General features: G+C 48.6%; 2 protein-coding genes across 2 annotated transcripts in view; both read left to right on the forward strand.

The window, feature by feature from the left end:
- The window catches only part of LOC125959533 (fibrinogen-like protein 1), a 1,492-nt gene extending 1,028 nt beyond the window's left edge, over nt 1-464 (forward strand). The window contains exon 1 of the mRNA XM_049692358.1: nt 1-464. This exon is cut by the window's left edge and continues 1,028 nt beyond it. Coding sequence (XP_049548315.1) covers nt 1-464 — 464 coding nt within the window.
- Nucleotides 465-8,133: 7,669 nt separating this feature from the next.
- On the forward strand, nt 8,134-14,072 carry LOC125959534 (uncharacterized). The gene is made up of 4 exons (XM_049692359.1): nt 8,134-8,299; nt 12,390-12,881; nt 12,952-13,478; nt 13,557-14,072. The coding sequence occupies exons 1-4, from the start codon at nt 8,134-8,136 to the stop codon at nt 14,070-14,072; spliced, it is 1,701 nt and encodes a 566-aa protein (XP_049548316.1).
- Nucleotides 14,073-15,000: the final 928 nt, after the last annotated feature.

Here is a 15,000-nt window from a genome sequence, read left to right on the forward strand (position 1 = left end):
ACTATTGGCTTGGCTTTGGTGAAGTCGACCGCGAACATTGGCTAGGATTAGAGCGAATTCATCAGTTTACGAAGAAGCACAATTGTGAGCTGCTGGTCGAGTTAATAGACTTCAACTCTACCTTCAAACACGCTTGGTACGACTCATTTGCTATCGGCTCTGCAGCAGAGGGGTATAATCTTAAAACTCTCGGAACATACAAGGGAACAGCCGGAGATTCATTAAAGCAACATAAAGGAATGAAATTTTCGACCCCTGATAGGGATAAAGATAGTTCTGCTGGTTCCAATTGTGCGAAAGAATATCAAGGAGGATGGTGGTTCCACGCTTGTCACAATTCCTTTCTGAATGGATTGTATCGAAATGTTACTGGGCTGACTGAGGAAAGAATTTCCTGGAGTAGCTTCAGCGACGATTATCGAGGGCTTTACTATTCTCGAATGATGATACGTCCATTGCACTAGCAAACGACGACAAGAGCTACTAAATAAACATATGAACTTAGTAACTTCAAATGACGAGTTTGAGAACAAATACGTTTCTGACCAAATTGTCCCTTCCAATATGCACTTATTTAAAAACTAAATTGTTTGGAAAAACTATGCGCTCGTGTTTTTGATACCTGATGAAAATATAAAATTTGGTCGTTACTCTCGCTAGTGTTATTTTTTCGTTAGTCAAAACATTCTCACTGTGATAGCAGAAAACTAAGACGATGCCGTTCGGTGGGGTTTTCTAAAAGATCGGAATGAAGCTTCGGTTATTGTTATATTGTTATTGTTGTTCTACTCAATTAAGGTACCCGATGAGAAAAGCAGGTAAATTCTTTTATGAAAATGAGACAGATGACATTTATAAATTCACAAAGTTCGAAACACATGTCCGACATATTGCTCAAGGGGGTCATAACATTGATACAGATGAAAGATTGTAAAACGCAAACCAAAGACGCAGGCGGTGCATTTTCATACCGTTTGTTAGGATTAACGTATCCTGCACCATCAGCGGAACGTCCGCATTTGACATTTTAGTTTGAGATCACCCGGTTACGGTATGCACTCTGCAACGCTTCGCCTGGCTATCCTATCACCCGGTGTCCCCGATCCTAATGACCCGAACCTCCCGGGAGATCGATGGCAGATTGTGCAAAATGGTGCCTCTCATCAGCACCCAGCGACAGCAACAACAAAACAAAAAAAAAACGGATCATCTGCCAAGTGTTTTGTCGATCGCCTCCTCACCCACGGGATGGTTGGAAAGTTGGCGTTTCATTACGTGATCGGCATTCTATCGCCGCGCGGCGCGGTGGTATGCAAATTGCGAAACCTTTCGTCTCCGTCGTCGTCGTCGTCGTCTACTCCGGTTGCGCTCCTTTAAGCGATCATCACATCGAGAGCAAGCGCGTGGGGCGATCGACAAAAAAAAAACGGACCCTCGGCACCCGCGAGACATGTGCTGCATAATGTGGGGATTCGGGCCCGGCCACTGTGTCACTGAACTTTGTTTTCTTTCCTTTGCCATATAATGTCAAACCCCCTACCCCTCCCCCGGTACACTATGGGACGCGCGAGGTGACGCAAAGCGTGCGTCGAGAAGAAAGTGTTCCCGAACCGGCGCGGAAATTATGCGAAAGATGGCCACCGGCCGAAAGTCACGTGGTGTGGTGTGCGCTGTGTTGGAACTTTATGCATAGTTTTATGCATAAAAATGCTCATCGAAGCTGCTCCAAGCTTGTTTGTCTCGTGGAAAGGGATTTTAAAATTTCGGGAAACACGCGCCACACGGTTAACGAGACACTGGAGTGTGTGGCTACGAAATTGAAATTTGAAATTGTTTCACGTAGCAGTCGCTACTACCCTGTCCCCCTTTCGGAGTGCCACCGAAAGCCGGGGTGACGGAACTACGGAGCACTTTCGTTTGATGTAAAAGCTGCAGCAACACAATCGAGCAACAGCAGCAGCAGCAACAGCAGCAGAAGGAGGATCGTCATAAGATGCCTGCAATTAGAATGGCTCCTCTTCGGTGTACCGTCGGAGTGGCATTAGTTAACCCGCACTGGCACAATCGTTTCATAAGGTGCTTCTCGCGATGCATCGCGTGCACCATCGTGTAACGGTGACGAGTGCAGTATCAACAGCGCAATATCAAGTGGCGGATCAACGACCAACGACTTGCTGCACCGATTGTCGTCGCATTCGCGCACGGGAACGATACGCACGGTGCACCTGGGAATGTACCGCGAGGTGAACTGAGCTTATTAGACCCATCGGCAGTGCAAATCCTTATCGCACCGATCGCTACCGTTTGTCGATGAATGATGAGAAATGAGGGTTCGGGGATCGTTGCTCTCTCTGTCTCTCTCTCCGATGGTGTACAGCGATAATGAGCCGTATCACCGGCTAGACCCGTTACTTCCTCGGGTTAAACCCGCCCCGAAACTCTGCTCTGCTTGAACTCCGAAATACTCAGAATGGAGTCACAAAGGAACGGTGGGGTGTGGGGGGGGGGGTGGGGGGGGGGATCGCATGACACCATCGTTCATTAGCCGGCGCACGCGGCATTCGAACGAAACTTTGTGGGAACAGCTGGAAACGCACAAAGACGACGACACGCAGCATCGAGCAGCAGAAAGACGAGTCAAGTTTGAAAGGTTAACGGGGTGGGGCGTGCCAAAAACTCCCAGCGAACGCCTGATAAGCGGATCGCGGATCCGAGCGTGATTTGTTTGGGCGCAGCGGGATGCTCGCCTGCTCGTCGATCTTCGATCTTCGATCGTTCACGAAACCATTTCTCCCTCCCGGGGGACCCCCGTGCGCTGGAGATGGCGACCGATCGATAGTGTTTTGCGAACTCGTTGCCTCGTCTTGTTGCTGTTGTTGTTGTTGTTCTTTTTTTGGGCATCGAGGCACACGTCGTGCCTGACGTGACCCACTCGGGGCGCGATCACCCAATTTCGTGGACGGGCACGGAACACGCACGCGATCGCGATCGGTCGCCGGAGCGCGAGCTCATTGAAAACATTACCCATTTGCGCGCCCAGCAGGCGATCGACGGGAAGGGATCGTGAATGAAGGGAACGGAGAGGGTAGAGGGGGAGCGGGCCAGGGAGAAGAAAGCAAAAGTGACAGTGAAACAATCATACCGCCGGTTTACCAGTCGACGATCGGCCACGATGTTGATATGGTGGAGTGGCGATTACAATGCGACCACCACACATCGTCCATGCGAGATGCGAAGATGCTGCTGCTGCTGCTGTTGTGCGTTGGAAAAATCAGCGCCAAAAACCGACCGTGAAAGAGATAGCAAATCCAACAGAAAGAGAAAGATGGCGAAAGATGGAGTTGAAACGGGGAGCGGAGTCGATAAGCCGGTCGCAAACGGCGAGAAGAAAGTTCCGAAGAAAGGGAAAGAAAAGGAAAAAGCATCAAACAACGGCGATCAACTGTCGCGGGAGCTTATGAGCACGATCGCGTACGACACCGGCGTGCGGTGCCGGAATTGAAAAGTGCCTGGAATTCCCTAGTAATCTGCATTCCCGAAAATTCTCGAGTTGAAGCAACGTCCTTTAACCGGGATTTTCTGGTGCAGATCTAATCTTGAATTTTGTCTCTTTCGTGTCCACAATAGAGTAATTATCAGCAAAGCATATTTGCTGACACCCAGATGCAATTTTTTTTAAAGAATTTCGTGAATTAAAATAGTATGAACCGTCGTTATATTTATCAGATTTGTTTAGGGATATGGCTTGTAGTAAAACATAACCTTTTAGAGGAAGATCGCAAGGAAAAGGCACTCAAAAATCACGCTAAACCTGTAATGATTCCTAAACCTTTTTTTATGTTTTTGCTGTTGATATATTACGGGCGGGGCTGTATTTATTTGAATACTTTTTTAGGTGATTGTAATTATAGTAAATATGATTATAGTGATGATGTGTGGTCAAATATGTGGTTTTATATTAGTTGTGTTCGCTAATCTGAGTAGATGAATATTCGTAATTACGTAACCTATAGTTAGCACCGCGGAAATAATGTTCAAATCTCTTACAGAGCAACTTATCATGGCAGAAAATGAAAACTGCGTAGAACCATCGCACACCCGACGATGTTGGCCATACCCCACCAGCAGGCGTAAGCCACAACAACCAAACACCGGGCGAGCGAGAGAGCAAACGAGCGAGAAGATCGCTCGACGCCCCGACTGCGAGAAAGGCGCGAAAGAAAGGCTTAGAAAGCCCGTGGAGAAAGGAGAAGGAAAAACCACGATCGAGAGTGAGAGGACCCGATTGGAGGCAAACCCCACAAACGGGTGGACGGGTGGCGAACCGGGCCCGACCGACGATCGACGACGTGCGACGACAACGACGACGACGACGACGACGACGTGCGACGACGCGCTTGATGATGATCATCATGATTTAAAATTTAATTCATTTTCAAATCAAGCGATCAGTCGATCAGCAACAGCATAACAATACGCAGGCAAAATAGCAACAACAGTGGCGTAAAAAAAAAAACAGTTGTGCCCGCGCGATTTTACTTTCCCCTGCAGAAGAACGTGTGTGGTGATCGTGGCCTTTTTGTGTGTCCTTTTGCTCGAAGGTGCGTGAGGATCGTGCGTGCATTTGTTGGATGTTGCGCACCGGGAGTGCATGTGAAGTTGAAACCGAAAAGGTTAGTTTTCTTCTATGAAATATTACGATACATTAAAGGATGGTTTCCTGTGGGTATCTTATGCCTCTACGTACGTGAAAATAGATAACTGATGTCTGATCTGTGTGTTTGTGAAAAATACGCTTGAAAATTAGTATTCTGTTGTATGAAAAATCGAACGGTTCATTTTATACATTTTGTGTCACCGTTTTTTATTAGTAAATCAGTGTTTAATACTCTAAAAATGAAAACGCTATAAGGGCAGCTTAAAAGTGCAATTGAAAAATTGTGAAAATTTGATAGCCTTGTGTGATACTTCAGTGATTTTTTTTTCTTCGAATGCTTGGTACCACGCAATGCTCTGTACCTTTGTTCTAAAACTCTAGACCGCTTAAAATGTTCCCCTGGAAACACCCAATACACTGAACCATACGTTGCGTGGGTTGATCATCCGTAACACAGTGAAATCGAAAGGTCAACCATAGCGAAAAGCAACGGAAGCATTGATCAATGGTGTGCTAATAGCCGACGATCGATGATCTTGTTACGTGAATTCATGGCGTTGGTGATCATTTTGGCGAAACGTACGACGATGATGGGGTTTCCGTCTCGTCCTATCCCATGGGAACATCGTTCGACGGATCATAAAAAAGGTGTTCGAATTGCGTATTCCAAGGTTTCTCACAACAGTGGTGATTGGTGATCGATGATCAGTTAAAAATAAATGCTCCAGAGAAATGAAAAAATAATACCCAAACCCCCGTTTGGAGCTGTGCGGCTTCCCAGGGGACGATTCTACCGACAATCGACCGGCTATCGCGGTCCGTCGACCGCCGAGGACACTCAAAGTACATCCCCCGAATTATGCGATACGATGCGCCTCAGTTGCAGTACATCTGCGCATGCAGCATCAATGTGGAGCAAATTACCAATTCCATCTCAGCGCCTGTGCGCGCGTGTGTATGTGTCTGTGTGCCGCAACCGGTCCCGCTCCGCAATGCGTCAAAAGCGATCGCAACAATTGAGCGTCCCGCGCGCGCGCGAAAGTGGTCCTTGGCAAATATTGATTTCGGTCAAGTTCAAAGTGCTTTTTAATGAAGTGATTGTCGGGGCATCGCGGCTCTCGCTGTCAGAGACCTAGTGAGCCACGATTGCGATCACCGATCAAACACACACACACACGCGCGTGACCGTCTGCTTGTTCTTTCTCATCACGTTCTCGTCTGTCTCCCTTCGATTTTTTGGGCCGCAAAGACGATGCTGACGAGAGGAACATGCAGAAGACGGATGTGGTGGGACCGGTAGGGCGGTCGGGCGTCTCGAACACATGTCACAAACATTTCCTTTAAAATCATGCTTTTTGCTCTCCTTTTTACACCATTTTCCCCACTCCCGCTTTTCGATGACAAATTGATCAACGCTCGATGATGGACGATCATCGGTTGACGTATCTTCAGTTGATCGGTTCGCCATTCGCAGTAGTGTGTCTGCCGGCCAAGTGTACCTAGTAACCTAGTGTGTTCGTGTGTTTGTTCGTGATGATCCTAGAAGACGGAAGACTCGAGAAACAGTGAAGTGCGCCAAACGCAACCCCTTTGACGCGATCCAGTTCGATCTTCAGCTCGCACAGAACACCATTTATCATCGATCCAAGTGAATCCGATCCAGGTAAGTGGCGTGCAGGCCGGTCTGTTTGCCACTCCGGGGCCCTTTCAAGACGTAACAACAGTAAACGTAACAACGAACGGTCAGCACTCGCGGCCGTCCCGTCTCTCGCTGTCTTCCGGCATGTTACCGACAAAGCATCATCGGCAGCATATGTACTAAGCGCTTGATGCTGGGTAATCATAAAATAAAGCATCGCTACCTCACCTCCCTATTCAGCTGCGAGCATCATAGCGAGCCGTAAGCGCCGCTCATTAGCAGCATTAGCGGTTGCTCGAATGGCGGCTGCCCATCACTACTAGTCGTGGCCAGCAGTGAACGAGATGAAAGCAACGCCCTTCGATGGCCGGGGAGGGGAGGGGACTGAGTACTCCAGGGTGCACTTGCGAAACGCGTTACGGATAATGGCATCCTGGTTTGTTTTCGGAGGGTTGGTGATGGTGGTGGCGTGTCCGAAACCTATCGAACGCTATCGAGCTCTATTAATCATCGCACACACACTCGCTCGCCGTCCGCTTCCTAGAGCGTGCAGTTCCGGCACTTGCGCTCCGGAGACCGCGCCCGCCAGACAGTCAGGAGCATTACCGCGCCACGTGCACTCGATGATCGCACGTGGCTTAAGTAGGATTATTGTATCTCTCGATGTGTGCCTTGGTATGTGTGCGACTCCATTTTGTCTTCTCCTGCTCTTTCCTCATTCCTTTCGCTGGAAATGAAAATGCTTTTCCTTTTTCTTTCAATCGGCAATCTCTGGCAAGTGATATTGAAGTTGGCGCAGAGGGTGCGAACTCTCCCCCCAGGCTTGCTGGCCACCTGATGTTGTGTGCGTCTCTCAACCTGCCACCCAAAAGGGACCCTCTTCCGTAGCAGCGTAGCACTGGCCACTTTCCTTCCCGGTTTTGTTTTTGTTGTTTTTTGTTTGTATGTTCACCGACAAACCAGAGGAACCAGAGCTCGAAACCAATGCAATCCATCGCCGGTGCTGGTTGGTTCGAAGCCGTTTTTTTTTATGTAATATTGATTGATGGCAGCCGGATGATGGCACTGGCATCGGGAAGGGGAGGAGGTACTGCTACTACTCTTATCATAAGCCGGTCGCCATAAGAGTGCCCCGTTGCCGTGCAGCCGATGGAGTGGAGCTTCGCCGACATCATTACCGATTTCACAACAACAATGTGGATGCTGCTGGTGGTGCTTGTGGTACCACCCGCACAGCATAATGCTGGTTTCGAGTGTGCGCGAGAGCGATAAGAGATAAGTTCAATTGAATGTATCCATTTAAACCGTGCGGTGATGATGGCGTTGAACGATCCATCCAAGCAGCGCAGGGTTGATCGTTCCACTGAACTGGTGTATCATTGTGTAATCGTTGTAAATGAGACCACCGATACACTTGATAGGGGGTGGGGAGGAGGACGAGGTATAGTCACCCACGACGAGTTTCTTTCCAAAGACGTATCGTAAACCAAGGGGTAACAGCAGCAGCAGCAACAGCAGGAGGAGGAGGAGGACACATGACCAGCGCACGCGCTTCGATAGAGTCATAAATCTACCAAAAAAATCAAGAAAAAAACCCGATACTTTACACCGATGGATGTTTGGCAAAAGGATGACCAATGATGGCTGCACCAATTTGTACAACCGTTGAACCGCGTTGTGCGAAGAAGGAGGGAAGAAGCTGCTCCAAATTTATTGTTTAAAACTTTCGTTTTTTACCCCCTCCGCGTCTCTCTTTCTCTCTCTCTCTCTAGGTTGATAGATCATCGACAGACCGATAGACGAACGATTGGCACAGTCAATACACATCCTTCGGAAGATGGCCATCCACAGCGGGATGTTGCTGGTGTCCTGTGTGGTGTTGATTTGCACCGCGGGTGCCACCGATGCTCACGGTTACCACGGTGGGAGCCCCGGTGATACAACGCACAGCGCACTCGCCGCGCTCCTCAACGATGGTCCCGGCGAAATTAGCTTTAGTAATGGTAAGTTCCGTTCGTTCGATTTGAATGAGTTTCATAAACAAAAGTTTACCGAAAACACTAAGGAATAGCAGTACTTTAGACGAGATTCAAGGTAATCGCAGTAAATCTCTTGAATTCGGAAACCTTTAGTACATGATTTAGAGCAAACCAATTGGTTTGCTTCTTGTTCAAACATATTTTTTAATGCTAATTATACTGATGAAATTATTAGTTTTTTTGTTGAGTATTTCAAGTTTGATTTGATTGGTTCCAAATAGTTTTTGTTTTTCTCTTGTATTTTTGTTTATCGTAACCGAAACTATAACAATGTCTCTGTGCTGAGCATCACTCTCCATTACACCTAAGTCCTATTTATGGTTATAGAATATGATGCACACATAAAACATGGCATGATATAGTACTTCATAACTCGTGTGCACCGTAAATGGGCAGATCCAACCCAAACGAGTAATCCAAGCGGACGAGATCAGCCGGCCCCGAGCGGGGCTGGCGGAATCGATTCGCTAACGTTTAAGGCTTGGCCCCCAAGAAACATCACCATCCTCCTAGCGACACATCCCACAATTCGCATACTTTGTTGCTGAACATCCAGGACCACTGCTGCTGGTGCTACTACTGACCTCGTGTGCGGTTTCGGTGAAACGTCGCCGCCGTTCCCATGCGCTGCGTTGCTTTGCGATCTCAACACACGCACACATACCGTGCGGTTTTGGTTTTGTTGGTTGGCGCATCACGACAACGCACTCGACGATCATGATCCCACCATCGTTGCCCCATCGAGCGACGATTGAACGGAGAAGAAGGAGGAGTAGAAATGCGGCACATTCACTGTCAGGGCCACGGCCACTGCCAGCGATCATGTTGGAGTGAGCGCAGTTTTGCAGAACCACCATTTTCGGATCGATCGACTCGGGCGACGACGACAACCAAGCATCATCCAATCTGGTGTCGGTGACGGACACATTCCCACTGACCGCCGTGGTCCGTGGTCCACGGGTGGTGTCGTGATAATCAACTAAAATATTTTATTGATTTCATTAGTGAAACTAGCAACACCTGGCGCGGCCTGGCCCGGTCGTCATCATCCGGCGCTGGCCATCGCCACCGAAGACAACAGAAACCATCCGCACCGCCCAGGGGAGTTGGTGGTGGTGGTGGTGGTGGTGGTGCTTGAGTTTACTTTTCTTCTGGTCATCACTAGACCCGTTTATGCTACTTAGCCATTTATGTATTTTCTGTTTGCACTTCATTCATACACACACAACGGTCCCAACGCTGTGCGTGTTCGCTCACTCACTCGCTCCCATGGTGGTTGACGCCACGCTGGTACGCTGCTGTAGTTCCCAATCTCTCAATCGGGCCACCGCTTCATGAATGAAGGATGAATGAACGAAAGGGGTTTGGCGAACGTGACGCAGCGAAGAGAAACGAAAGTTCTTCTTCGTTTGTTTGTTTATTTGTTTGTTTGTTTTTTTAAGCATTCGTCTCACACACTCACACACACACACACACACACACACACACACACACACACACACACCGAGTGTGTACTCGGTCGAGCCTCTCGTTAAGGGGAACGAGCTAATCAGCTGAAAGACGACGAACGTGCAGACGAGAACGAACAAAGAACTGTTTGGACAATTTCGAAGAAATTGAAACCGACGATCGATCCATTGATCGTTGTTTGCCGGTCTTCAAAACACTTTTCTCTTCGTTTGGCAAAGTTTGAATTCGTTTTTGTTGAATTCCAAGAGAGAAAAGCAGATTTGATAACAAAAGACTTAACCAAGCGACGAACCTCCGATTTCAATGCATTTCCCTGATCTGTGAAGCGTCCAAACAAAAAAAAAAAAACATGCTGATTCCAGTGATTAGTTGCGTCAAATTAGAAACGTGCAAATATTGAGTAGCCGCACCGTTCGGTCATTTTTCAACCAACAACAAATCAATTACCACCCCCTCAGAGAGATATGGTGGGAACAATACTAATTTGTCAACCTCAGCGGGCAGCTCATTGAATCTCGCCGCCGCTACCGTCGCTTCGCACCAGCTTGGCATCGTGCACTGGTGCGATAAATGTCTAAATTACCGGTTGCAGCGTGCGCACTTCAGGCGCGCGGCTCATCATCTTTCCCATTCGACGCAACCACCGACCATCGCTTCCCAGTTCCCGAAACGATCCGACAATGCGCGCTGCAGTTGGTTGGAGGTTTTCGCGCGAAAAAAGGGAAGGAAAGGAAGCAAAGCATCACTTTCTAACCCAGCTGCTGCTGCTGGTGCTGGGCTGCTGTCATCGCAGCACTGTAGACGGTGGCCGTGGCCGTGGCCACTGCCGAAAGCTGCGCTTCCGCGCGCGCGCGCGCATCGGACCAACAAGATTTATCAGTCAACTATCACTTAACAGCACCCATAAGACGTTCATTACTGGTCGCGCTGGTCGCCCCATGATCGATTGTCTTTACCTCGTAGTCACCTTTCCCTCCACCCCCTTCGGTGCCACCAAATGAGCAAGATGGTAGCCCTCTAATGGAGCACCGACCAGGCCAGCTCGAGGGCACGGGGGAACGGGTAGCGAATGACAAAAACCCACCGCCGGGCGCTCTCTTCCGGTACCGCGCGCGAGAGGAAAAGCGAAAAGGCAACACCGGCAACGAGCGATCCTTCTTCTTGCTTCAAGATGCGCTCGCTTTCGGTTTGCAAACAGCAGAAGCGCACCACCAATTAGGTAATACTTTCGAACGAGTGATCGAGCGACGAGCTGCGAGCGACCCGTTCGGGGCGGCTTTCGAAGATCTAAACCAAACGAAGCCGCGTGTTGGAGTGACCGAAGGGAGTGCGGAAGGGGGCTTTTCCCAAGGATTTCGGTATTAGCTTTGCAGACCGACGTGAGACCAATGTGCGCGCCATTAAGAAGGGTATGGCACCATCGGAAGAGGGAGAAAGCAGATGGCACACGGAGAGGAAAGCGAAAGAATGTCTCTTCGTCCGCACCGTCCGGTACACCGTTGGACACCGTTTTAAGCGCCCGCGATAGTCGATTGAATGGATGCGAGGCTAACGAGCGGGGTTGGGTCAGGTGGTTGGGGGGAATGCTAATGTTTGGATCGGTTGGTCTAGCTCAAACAAAGCCGCCTTTTTCCCTTGGCAGACGGCGGCGTTACTGACCTAGAGAGAGGGATTGTTTAGGGCGGGTCAAGTGGATGGAGAGCAACGAACACGGGGGGGCTCCCCGATTGGTTACATTTGGTGCTACATCTCATTCCGAAGCTGCGGTAAAGCTCATTCGATGCAAGGCAATGCGATAACTTGAAATAATGACTAATGATAGCTTAATTTGTTTGAAATGAAATGATTTGTGAAATTTGCATCTATCCTTTCTCGGGGACCAATCTAATGAACTGAAGTGCACTTTACTATACTAGACGAATTGTGGGAAGAAATTTGCTATAATTCTACTTGCTAGTGTTCACTCTAGCTGAATTTCGTCTCACAAATTGGTTTGTTTGGTTTTGTAAAATGTTTATCAAGATCAAGATCAAAGCAATCATTGATCAAATCGAATCAAACGAACTGTACAAATACTGTTTGTGCAAATTAAATAATATTTTTAAATGAAACTAATATTTTAAAGAGTTTTTTAAAAACTCAACCAAGGTTATTTTTATAGTTAAGCGGTGGTAGTATTTTAGTTTAACTAAACACTAATCTAATCCAACAACATCGTACATGCCAATGTAGGAGAACTAGTGCAACGAACGGTTACAATCGCTCAACATACGTAATGTGTACAAAATGTATCGCAATCGCCCTATGCTTTTTTGTGTATAAAGCTCGAATTCTTATTTATTTTAAATTGATTTACAAAAGAAGAGTGATAAAGCACGCAGAAAAAGCATTTTAAGAGGAAAACAGAAAATAAAAAAGCGTGAAAGAAGGAGCGCTCGACATAAATTTAGCGTTGAATTTGACAAATATGCACACAGGATATCATTCTTTAGAACCTCAAAGCTCTTAACACTCAACAGATATCAAAACATAGCGACAAGATCGAATGATTCTTTACCACCGTTTACCTCTCCTTCGTTCACAGATCTGGCGCGAAGCTTTCACTCTCCACGGTTGGAATACAACGAATGGTTGCCGGTGGGAAGAGGTGATCCGTTGAAGAACGATCCAACGTACGACTACAGTCCACCCGTGCTGGACCGCGTCCGCTACTGGTCCGAGGGTCCCACGGGCAAGGACAAACCCGGCAACGACATTCTGCTGCTGGGTGTACCCTCGAAGAACAAAGCGTCGGCCGGCCATATCAAGGAGCAGCAACACTGGAACAATGGCGGTTCACCGCCTCAGCGACGAAACTATTACTCGCCGGCATCGCACCACCATGGTGCACCCATCAGCACCAACCGAGAACCACCAACGGTCCTCATGCCACCACCACTAAACGCCCCGTACATCGCTGGACTCACATCGGATGGTTTCTGGGGAGCGGCAGCGGCCTCTGCGTCTCAGCGCGTCGACACTCAACCGACTGATGGTTTCAAGTATCGTCCCGCACCTCCTTTTGCACCTCAGTCAGGTAAGAACGGGCATCCGGGCATTGGATCTGCTACTAGGAACGATTAAAACATTCGTTTTTCACTCTGTAGGAACCAAGTTTACGGAGCCATCCGTTCCGCAACAATCCATCACGGCGCAATTCCTGCATCACCATCGAGAACCACCCCAGCAACAGCAACAGTCTGGTGCAGTAGGATTCAGCAGCAACGGTCGGCCACAGTCACAACCTTACCTGACAACAATCCGGCTCACAACCCCAGCGGGCGATACTTCGATCGTGAAGCGGCCACTCCTTAAAACCATCCTCCAGAACGAACATTCCTATCCGTTCACGAAAACATCGATGACGAGTGCGGTCACGGAGTATACCTCGACGTTCTACGATCCCCAGAACATCAACGCCATGGCCCAGACCGTATTCCATCCTCCGCAGACCACGGAATACCTGCAAACGGTACCGCAACCGACGAAGCTGGTGCCACAGCTTAGCACCGACCTCCGGACGCCCTACGTCACTCCGGCCGCTCCATTCGTCACCCCGTTACCAACGCAGGCCACGTCTAACGGCAGACCGGCATCCCACGGAGTGATGACAACAACAACGACGGCAACGACGACGACGACGATGATGCCACCACCACCACCACCAGCAGTGCTGACCGTGGCTGCCTCTGGTCCAGCCTCGCAATACCAGCAATTGCACCCGACGGTGAAACCGGCCGTGAGCGACCGTGCAGCAGCGCCGCCACCGCCACCACCGCTCTATCTCATCATCGAGGGACACTCGAAGGTGAAGACGTACGGGCTCAACACGAACGATACGCTGATGCAGCTACCCCGGATGGTCCCGGTGGCGAGCACCAAGGATCCGATCGTACGGCACGTCGTAAACCAAGATCCGGAAACGGGTGCAGCGATGGCCGTTACTACGCAGCAGGCGGTCACGACCAAGCTACCGCCGGTTTACAGGAAACCAACGGCGCGTGAGCGAAATACGGCAGCTGACCAGAAGGCACCGGATGCGGTCGATACGCTGCTGACGCTGCTCGATGGTGCGTCGTTTGGTGGTATGCTGCAGGACGACGGTCGGCCACAGGACGCCGGAACGACCGGTAACAATGCGTTGGAAGGATCGGATGCGGCCAGCACTCGCGATAGCAAAACGCGGCGGCACGTTCGTGTGGCGCGGCACACGTTCATTCGGTTCTAGGTACCTTTTGCAGCCATAAGAAAGGGTGGGGGGGGAGGGGGAGGGAGAGAGAGGAAGGGATGAGGATGTGTGAGGGAGGGATCCTTCGCGACGGACGAGAACGACGGACAGTTTTTACATGATCCACCGCACAATGCACACCGATGCATAATCGAGTGTCTGTTTCCAGATTCGCACCAAAACGATAAACAAATGTAAATAGCAACAACTAACGGACTAGGTATTCGTGATAAGTGTAACGTAAGTCAATAAATTGAGAGTGGCAAGTGAACCACCACTTTAACGGTTATTTGGTTTGTTTTACTTCTATTTAGTATATTCGAAGAAAGATCGATGGAGAAATAAATGACGAGTACTTAAACTGAAACAAAATGAGTGATTATGAAGAGTATGGAATGAAATAACAAAGCGATTTGTTCAAAACTTGATGCGTTACGGTACTGAAAAATGAAATGAAACAATCGCATGAATTGTCGTTTTGTTCGTTGTAACATATCGTAAATTTGGCCATAAAAATTATTAAAAAATGATGGCATTTCCAAGTGGATGATGTTAGTTGATTAATCAAATTTTTTCACACTTCTTTTAACATTCTTCGCATCAGGCTGTGCTATTACATTGAATTGAGTAGTGATCTGTTGAGATACTAAATCGATTTAAAGAAAACAAGCCATACATACTAAGTATGCAATTATTGAGATTATGATTCTAGTAAAAATTTACGATTTTGTCCGTGTTTCAAGAGCAGCAAAACCGCTGTCCAATCATGCGCATCATCAGCATAAAACGTAAACAAAGCATAACACAAATGTACTCGCGATGTGCGATCGCGAGATCATCGCACGCATACCCCACGGACACAAACCCCATAGTGAGCTCCATTGTGAGTCCGGCCTCTCAGTATGGGCTTAGTATGCCGATGGGATCG

This window comes from Anopheles darlingi, chromosome 2, assembly GCF_943734745.1.
Source record: "Anopheles darlingi chromosome 2, idAnoDarlMG_H_01, whole genome shotgun sequence".
Lineage (NCBI taxonomy): Eukaryota > Metazoa > Arthropoda > Insecta > Diptera > Culicidae > Anopheles > Anopheles darlingi.

What these genes read in the sequence shown, in the direction of transcription:
- LOC125959534 (XM_049692359.1), top strand. Translation starts at nt 8,134, where the DNA reads ATGGCCATCCACAGCGGGATGTTGCTGGTGTCCTGTGTGGTGTTGATT. An exon ending in CGAAATTAGCTTTAGTAATG is followed by an intron (nt 8,300 to 12,389) that starts GTAAGTTCCGTT and finishes CTTCGTTCACAG; the next exon opens with ATCTGGCGCGAAGCTTTCAC. An exon ending in TCCTTTTGCACCTCAGTCAG is followed by an intron (nt 12,882 to 12,951) that starts GTAAGAACGGGC and finishes TTCACTCTGTAG; the next exon opens with GAACCAAGTTTACGGAGCCA.